Here is a 9,701-nt window from a genome sequence, read left to right on the forward strand (position 1 = left end):
CAACCCTGCTAAGTGTGAGGTTGTCCATTTTGGAAGAACAAATAAGTATGCGGAATACAGGGTTAATGGTAGTGTTCTTAGTCAGGTGGAGGAACAGAGGGATCTTGGGGTCTATGTACATAGATCTTTGAAGGTTGCCACTCAGGTGGATAGAGTTTGTAAGAAGGTCTATGGAGTATTATCGTTCATTAGCAGAGGGATTGAATTCAAGAGTCGTGAAGTGATGTTGCAGCTGTACAGGACTTTGGTTAGGCCACAGTTGGAGTACTGTGTGCAGTTCTGGTCGCCTCACTTTAGGAAAGATGTGGAAGCTTTGGGGAGGGTGCAGAGAAGATTTACCAGGAATTTGCCTGGAATGGAGAATAGGTCGTACGAGGATGGGTTGAGAGTGCTAGGCCTTTTCTCATTGGAATGGCGAAGGATGAGGGGTGATTGGTAGAGGTTTATAAGATGATCAGAGGAATAGATAGAGTAGACAGTCAGAAACTTTTTCCCCGGGTACAACAGAGTGTTACAAGGTGACATAAATTTAAGGTGAAGGGTGGAAGGTGCAGGGGGGATGTCAGGGGTAGGTTCTTTACCCAGAGAGTGGTGGGGGCATGGAATGCGCTGCCTGTGGGAGTGGCAGAGTCAGAATCATTGGTGACCTTTAAGCGACAATTGGATAGGTACATGGATAGGCGCTTAAGCTAGGACAAATGTTCGGCACAACATCGTGGGCCAAAGGGCCTGTTCTGTGCTGTATTGTTCTATGTTCTATGTTCTAAGGAGAACATTCAGGTGATGCAGAGAGTTAATATGCAGTTCATTCACTTAAGAACTGTGCTACAATTCAGGTTAAAAGTGGTGTTTTCACAAGTAACTCTCCTCTTTTTCCTACAACCCAGCAGAGAATTAGAAGTTAAATTTACCTCAACATTCTCAATCTAGTTTCATATGTGCCAGTCCATAGCACAACATGTCAAAAAAGTGCTTAATTGTAAATTTGACTCAGAGTTCTGACAGAAACGAGAGTAGCTCAGAGTTGCATGAAGAGTGAAGTAACATTTCCCATATCCTAAAGAACTATGGATGATGAAATACATATAAGGACAATGTTTTAGGCAAAGCTTTCAGTGCCACCAGCTTCAGAAATTTTTACTTTCTCTGCAGGATTGAATTATTTTTCAATAATTAGTAGCTTTGACTTTATTAAATGTGAGGAATTAAATTATATTGTTAATTGTAGTTAGTTGCTAAAAGACCTTTGTTGGCATGAAAGCATATGTCATAAGTCAAAACTAAAATTTACATTTGCTTGTTGTTTTATGGCTCAGATTTATATAAACTAAGGTTGATTCATAAAAATGCTTTTGAAATGGACATAGCTTTTACTTAAAGACACAACCATATTTGAAAATGGTAACTTAAAAATATGTAATAGGTATATTTGTAACATATGGTGGAGTCACACATGGCTCTTGTAGTTAAACGACATTGATAGATTTTCTAGAATTCTGAAATGTCTCACTTGGGTCAAATGTCAATTACTAGAAAGCAATATTACATACTCCAAGCAAATGGCCTAACTGTTCACCAGTTCATCTTTTCTTGGCAAAGATCAATGGAAGCCTCAGAGAGTGAACCTGTTATGAAAAGGATGACCATATAAAATGATTGACTTGTTAAAGAATGAATAATGAGGCACTAGAGAAATATCACTCAGATGACTATTAATGTGAAAGAGGAATAGGAATTAGCTACAGAGTACCTAGCCAATCCAAGAATGACCATGAACAAAAAAAAAACAAAGTGTGAATGCTATAAATCGAAAACAAAATCATTGTAAAAACTCAGCATGTCTGGCAGCATCTGTGGAGAGAAATCAGAGCTATTGTTTTGGGTCTAGTGACTTCTTCAGAACTGATTACAGCTAGGAAAAGGTTGCTACACATATGCTAGACAAGGGATGGGAGGTGTGGTGGTGGTGGTGGTGTTTTGGATGGATTGGGGAAGGAGTAAAAGATGGGTTGGGTAGGAGACAGGTAAGAAAAAAACAGCTGGGCAGACAAAGGAAAGAGTAAAGGTCAACCCAAGATTGGCCATGAATGACTTTTGCCCTAATAAGCCAATAAGAGTTTAAATGCCTCTGGTTATGGCTCTGGGTAGCAGTTAGTTGGGGTGAATAAGGTCTGGTTCTTAATGCTATGGTCTGCAGAAGAACGAAGGAAGATTAATGATGAACTGATCAATATCACTGAGTCAGATATAGTATGAAACCAGTATGAGTGCATGAGTTTTTGGAATGCTAATGAGAATTTACTTGCACCGGGAGAGCTTTACAAGCAGACAAAGTAAACATTGAAGAATATCACCTTGTTTTCATTTAGAAGCATCAGAGATTGCTTGTTGTAAGAAAAAGACACATAGCTTAGAAACCCTGAGGCTTCAGTTTGCAGACGTCCTGAAACTGGATATACGGAACAGTTCTCTGAGAACAAGGAGATAGAACTCAGAACAGCTAGAAAGAGATAACTTGAGATTAAGGGCTTAGTTTGAATGTTCCAGACCAGAAGTGCTCGTTTGAACCCTGACGGAGTATTTTGAATTTGAAAAAGTCTAAGTTCAGTTGTGTTAATAATCAAGACCAGGTATTGAAAACAGGAATTAAGTCAAACCTTCCCATGTGATGGGAAGGGAATTCTCTCTGGTGTTACAAGTAAAGGTTTGCTGCTGCGATAGATGGAATGTTGTATGTTTATTTGGTTTCAAAATCTTTCAAGTTGTGTTAGATATAAATAGCTTGGTTTTTCATTTTTTATCCTCATTTCTTTTGCGTAATAAACTTCTATTTATTGTTCAAACCAAATCTGCAGCACTACAGTTTCTGTTTCAGTCAGATAGCACCATGTTAAATAAAAAAACAATGACCTATCAAGGCAGATCTGACTTGTGTGATAATAACATCAGCTAACATCAGAAATCATTAAATCTGAAATTGCAAAACAAAAATGACGACCATGAAACTATCATCGATTGTTATCAAAACCAATCTGGGTCATTAATGTCCTTTAGGGAAGGAAATCTGCTATCCTTATCTGGTCTGGGTCTGTGACTCCAGACCTACAGCAATGTGGTTGACTTGTCACTGCTGTCTGCAACAGCCCAGCAAACCACTCAGTTCAAGGCCAATTAGGATGGGCAACAAATGCTGGCCTTTCCTCCCAAGAAAGAACAACAACAAAAAATCATAGTTGAATGCCATACTGCCCTCAGCACACATAGGTATACTTTTCACATCAATGAACAAGGATTCTGCCGAACCTCGTCCCCTCGAATGAAGGATGCTCAAGCTCTGGCAGCAAGGCATGTGGATTGAGCTTGGAATGTCCTGCTCAGTATGGATTGACACCACAATTGGTAGCACATTCACCCAATAAAACAAAAATTTACAGCAAAAGTCTCTAAGGGTTTCTGATTTAGGGACATTCACCATAGGCAGAGGCTCACAATCACATGATGGAGGTGCAGTTCCTTGGGAATGAACTTAAAAGGATTGGTGGAAAAAACTGTTGTGACATTGCTTTGGAAGTCTAGTCTAAAGAGAAACATATAGTGGGCTGGGAAGAGACTTTCTCATCACTTGAGGCAAGTACATTAGTTTGTAGGGTGAAGGTGAGTATACACAGCTGTGAGACAGCAATAGCACCAGTCAGCAATAAAGTCTCTTACACTAGTTTCTACAATATCACCATGTACACTAACCTGGCCTTCTCGCTGGCATCAGTACGATGTACGTTTGAAAGCTGGCCAAGGCAGAAGCGATCTCCTCCTGAAGGATCCACATAGCCATCGACTGTCACTACTGGGCAGCTTGAGGGAACTTTGAACATCTCCCCCACTTGCACATCCATTTCAAAGTATGTGATTGAACACCAGAACTCTGGACCTATAGAAGGGGACAGAGCAAAGAAGATGGAAGCACACCAATGGGTAGAGGGAAAAAGCAATCAGGACAATTTGACAGTTGCTGCACACCAATTACCATGCACAGTTAAGGAATATATGAAAGGGGCCAGTAAAAATAAAAAATCTAAGATTGGAAAGTTTTTGGAATACAGGAAAGGAGGACCAAGACACTGAGAAGGAAAGAAGAATAGAATATGGACACAATCTGGCAAGGAACATAAATGGACTGTAAAAGCTTCTATAGGTGTATAAAAGGACATGTCTGACCAAGACAATGCAGATCTATTACAGGTAGAGAAGGGAGAATTTAAAATTGATAATATAGAAATGGCAGAGAAACTAAATGATTACTTTGTGTCTATTTTTAGACTATAAGATATAGGAGCAGAAGTTGGCCATTTGGCCTACTCTACCATAGCTGAGGAAGGTGCAAAACATCTCCCAAAATTAGAGATCCGTGTGAGTAGGGAGAATGAGGAGTTGAAGGAAATTAGCAATAGTAAGATTATACTGAAGAAATTAACAACACTGAATATTAATAAATCCCCAGGACCTGACAGTCTACCTCCCCGTGTGTCAGAGTGGCTATTCAAAATTCTATAGGTACTACAATGATTCCTGCAGATTGGAAGTTAGCAAATGTCACCACACAACGAAAGAAGACAGAAAGACGGAAACAGGAAGCATGGATCTGTTCATAGTACATTAGTACAGTCAGAGAACTATTGGCTCATACAGCACAGAAACAGACCTTTCGGTCCAACTTGTCCATTACCAGACATCTCAACTGCTCCTTGTCCCATTTGCCAGCATTTGGCCCATATTCCTTTAAACCCTTCCTATTCATATACCCACCAGATTCCTTTTACATATTGTAATTGCACCAGCCTCCACCATCTCCTCTGGCAGCTCATTCCATACACACACCACCCTCTACATAAAAAAGTTACCCTTCCAGTTGCATGTTAAAATCCTTCCCCTCTCACCATAAAGCTACGCCCTCGTGTTTTGGGCTGCCCATCGTAGGCAAACAGCTTGGCTATTTAACATACCCATGTCCCTCATGATTTTTAAAACCTCAATTAGGTCACCCCTCAACCTCCAACACTCCAGGGTAAAAAGCCACAGCTTATTCAGCCTCTCACTAGAACTCAAACCTTTTAGTCCCAGTAACACCTTTGTAAATCTTTTCTGCACCATCTCAAATTTAACAATATTCTTTCCAGAGCAGGACAACTAGAATTGTACGCAATATTCCAAACATGGCACTACCAATATCCTGTCCAACTGCAACATGACGACTCAACTCCTATACTCAGCACACTGACCACTGAAGGCAAGTACCAAATGCCTTCTTCACAACCCTGTCTACCTGTGACTCCACTTTCAAACAACTATGCACCAACACCCCTAGATCTTGGTTCAGCAACACTCCCCAGGGCCCTAATGAGACAACTCCTGCCATGGTCTGCAATATTGCACATTTATCTAAATTAAACTCCATCCGCCACTTTTCTTCCTTTTTTCATTTCATTTATCCATTATTTGATACTATAGTTGGACTAAGTTAAGCTTAAGAGTAAAAATGGCAGGAGATTCCAGACCATGTAATGCTCCTCGTGTTCAATATGGGAGTTCAGGGATGCAGCTGATTGTCCCTGACTCCTTCTCGTGCAGGAAGTGTGGCCAGTTGCAGCTCTTGTTAGACCGCATGATGGCACTGGAGCTGCGGATGGACTCACTTTTGAGCATCCATGATGCTGAGGTGGTCGCGGATAACACGCTTAGCGAATTGGTCACACCGCAGATCAGGATTGTTGAGGGAGAAAGGAAATGGGTGACCAAAATGCAGAGAAAGAGCAGGAAGGCAGTGCAGGTATCACCCGCGGTTATCTCCCTCCAAAACAGGTATACCGTTTTGGATACTGTTGGGAGAGATGACTCACCAGGGGAAGGCAGCAGTAGCCAGGTTCATGGCACCGTGGCAGGTTCTGCTGTACAGAAGGGTGGAAAAAGAGTGGAAGGGCTATAGTCATAGGGGATTCAATTGTAAGGGGAGTAGATAGGCAGCTGTGTGATTGAAAGTGAGACTCCCAAATGGTATGTTGCCTCCCACGTGCATGGGTCAGGAATGTCTCAGATCGGCTGCAGGACATTCTGAAGGGAGAGGGTGAAAAGCCAGCTGCTGTGATGCATATAACCCTATCTAACCCTCTGATTATCTTATGCGTCTCGATTAAGTCACCTCTCAACCTTCTTCTCTCCAACAAAAACAGCCTCACTTCCCTTAGCCTTTCCTTGTAAGACATTCCTCCCATACCAGGCAACATCCTAGGAAATCTCCTCTGAACTCTTTCCAAAGTTTCCACAACCTTCCGATAATGCGGTGACCAGATCTGTACACAATACTCCAAGTGTGGCCTTAACCAGTGTCTTCTACAGCTGAAGCATGACCTCGTGGCTCTGAAACTCAAGCCCCCTACCAATAAACGGCAACACACCATATGCCTCCTTAACAACCCTATCAACCTGGGTGACAACTTTCAGGGATTTATGCACCTGGACAATCAGGTCTCTCTGTTCATCTGCACTGCCAAGAATTTTACCATTAGCCCAGTACTCTGTATTCCTGTTACTTCTTCCGAAGTGAACTACCTCACACTTTTCCGCATCAAATTCCATTTGCCACTTCTTAGCTCAGCTCTGCATCTTATCTATGTCCCTCTGTAACCCTCAACATCCTTCAGCACTATCTACAACTCTGGCTACCTTAGTGTCATCCGCAAATTTACTAACCCATCCTTCTACGCCCACATACAAATCATTTATAAAAATGACACACAGCAGTGGCCCCAAAACAGCTCTTTGCAGCACACCACTGGTAACTGAGCTCCAGGATGGACATTTTCCATCAACCACCACCCTCTGTCTTCTTTCAGCTCGCCAATTTCTGATCCAATTAATCACCTTCAATCCCGAAACTGCGTATTTTGTACAATAGCCTACCATGTGGAACCTTATCAAACCTAGGGCTTGGATTAGTACTTGGGAGTATGATGTTATTGCTATTACTGAGACTTGGTTGAGGGAAGGGCATGATTGGCAAATAAATATCCCAGGGTACAGGTGCTTTAGGTGGGATAGAAAGGGAGGTAAAAGGAGTGGAGGAGCTGCATTTCTGGTCAGACTGGATATCGCAGCTGTGCTGAAGGAGGGCACTATGGAGGACTCGAGCAGTGAGGCAATATGGGCATGGCACAGAAATAGGAAGGGTGCAGTAACAATGTTGGGGCTGTACTAGAGACCTCCCTACAGTGAGTGTGAGATAGTGGTACAAATATAGAGACAGATTATGGAAAAATGTAGGAGCAACAGAGTGATGGCGATGGGAGACTTTAATTTTCCCAACATTGACTGGGATTCACTTAGTGTTAGAGGTCTCGGTAGAGCAGAATTTGTAAAGAGCATCTAGGAGGGTTTTCTAGGGCAGTACATAAATAATCCAACTCAGGAAGTGGCCATACTGGACCTGGTGTTGGGGAATGAGCCTCGCCAGGTGGTTAAAGTTTCAGTAGGGGATTACTTTGGGAATAGTGATCACAATTCCGAAGTTTTAGAATACTCATGGACGAAGACAACAGTGGTCTAAAGGAAGAGTGCTAAACTGAGGGAAGGCCAACTATACGAAAATTTGGCAGGAGCTGGGGATTATATTTTTGGAGCAGCTGTTTGAGGGTAAATTCACATTTGATATGTGGGAGGCTTTTAAAGAGAGGTTGATTAGAATGCAAGACAAACATGTCCCTGTGAAAATGAGGGATAGAAATGGCAACATTAGGGAACCATGGTTGGCAGGTGAAATTGAGAGATTAGCTAAGAGGAAAAAAGAAGCATACATAAGGTCTAGATGACCGAAAACAGACAAAGCTTTAGAAAAATATCGGGAAACTAGGACCACTCTGAAATAAGGAATTAAGAAGGCTAAAAGGGGTCATGAAATATCTTTAGCAAACAGGGTTAAGGAAAATTCCAAAGCCCTTTTTTCATATATAAGGAGCAAGAGGGTAACTAGGGAAAGGGTTGGCCCACTCAGGGACAAAGGAGGAAAGATATGGGTGGAGTCAGAAAAAATGGATGGATGTTGAGGTTAGGGATAGATGCTCAATTACTCTAGGTCAAGTTGGTATAAGGAGGGAGGAAGTGTTGGGTATTCTAAATGGCATTAAGGAGGACAAATCCCCAGATCTGGATGGGATCTATCCCAGGTTACTGAGGGAAGCAAGATAGGAAATAACTGGGGGCTTAACAGACATTTTTGCAGCATCCTTGGACATGGGGGAGGTCCAGAGGACTGCAGAATTGCTAATGTTGTTCACTTGTTTATGAAGGGTAGCAAGAATAATCCTTCAACCGGAAGAGATTGAAGTCCTGAGTAGGCGTCTCAACTTCTGCCCCACCACCAAAATGGACCCGTTGGTTCTGGCAGCAGACACGGAGGAGTTCATCAGACGAATGAGACTCCGGGAATTCTTTCAAGGTGCCAGCAGTGATCCCAATGAGCCCACTGATGAACTGGAACAGTCATCACAGGGATCTGTAGAGGAGCAACCAACGAAGGTGGCAACATGGACCCCACCAGAGGGCCGCTGCCCTGGGCTTGACATGTATGCTCAAACTCTCAGGAAATATATAAATGCCAGATTCATCAACTGTACCCACAAGGTAGAGCAAAACATCACCCGTTCACAGCGCAATGACATCCAGGCTCTTAAAACCAATCACAACATTGTCATCAAATCAGCAGATAAAGGAGGAACCACTGTCATTCAGAATAGAACAGATTACTGCAAGGAAGTGTACCGACAACTGAACGACCAGGAACACTACAGGCAACTACCAGCTGATCCAACCAAAGAACACACCTGAGAATTAAACACACTGATCAGAACTTTGGATCCAGTCCTTCAAAGTTCCCTACGCGCCCTCATCCCACGTGCATGTGAGAGTGTGGGAGTGTGTGTCTCTTCAACTGCCTTTCAAAGGTACACAAAGCCAACACACCGGGATGTCCCATCGTGTCGGGCAATGGGACCCTATGTGAGTCCGGCTATGTGGAAGGCATCTTGAAACCTATTGTACAGGGGATCTCCAGCTTCTGTCGCGACATTAAGGGGGGGTAGGTATAGGACAGATGTTAGGGGTAGGTTCTTTACTCAGCGAGTCGTGAGTTCATGGAATGCCCTGCCAGTAGCAGTGGTGGACTCTCCCTCATTATGGGCATTTAAGCGGGCATTGGATAGGCATATGGAGGATAGTGGGCTAGTGTAGGTTAGGTGGGCTTGGATCGGCGCAACATCGAGGGCCGAAGGGCCTGTACTGCGCTGTATTCTTCTATGTTCTATTTCTTACAGAAACTAGCACTCACGGACCAGTCGAATCTGGAACATTCCTCAGCACAATGGACGTTTCCGCACTCTACACCAGCATCCCCCACAAGGATGGCATCGCGGGGCAAGAGCCTCAGTACTCAACACCAACAACTGCCAATCGCCAAACACCATCCTACAACTCATCCGCTTTATCCTTGATCACAACGTCTTCACCTTTGACAACCAGTTCTTCATCCAGACACACGGAACAGCCATGGGGACCAAATTTGCACCCCAATATGGCAACATTTTTATGCACAGGTTCGAACAAGACTTCTTCTCTATGCAGGATCTCCAACCAACATTGTACACCAGGTACATTGA

At 43.0% G+C, this 9,701-nt stretch overlaps 1 protein-coding gene across 4 annotated transcripts in view; it reads right to left on the reverse strand.

Moving 5' to 3' along the window:
* The window catches only part of smad10a (SMAD family member 10a), a 137,660-nt gene that overhangs the window by 42,712 nt on the left and 85,247 nt on the right, over positions 1–9,701 (reverse strand). For all 4 annotated transcript variants that reach the window (XM_043684047.1, XM_043684046.1, XM_043684044.1 and 1 more), the window contains one exon: positions 3,745–3,928. In XM_043684047.1, coding sequence (XP_043539982.1) covers positions 3,745–3,928 — 184 coding nt within the window. The remainder of the gene's footprint in view (positions 1–3,744; positions 3,929–9,701) is intronic.

This window comes from Chiloscyllium plagiosum, chromosome 51, assembly GCF_004010195.1.
Source record: "Chiloscyllium plagiosum isolate BGI_BamShark_2017 chromosome 51, ASM401019v2, whole genome shotgun sequence".
Taxonomy (NCBI): Eukaryota; Metazoa; Chordata; class Chondrichthyes; order Orectolobiformes; family Hemiscylliidae; genus Chiloscyllium; species Chiloscyllium plagiosum.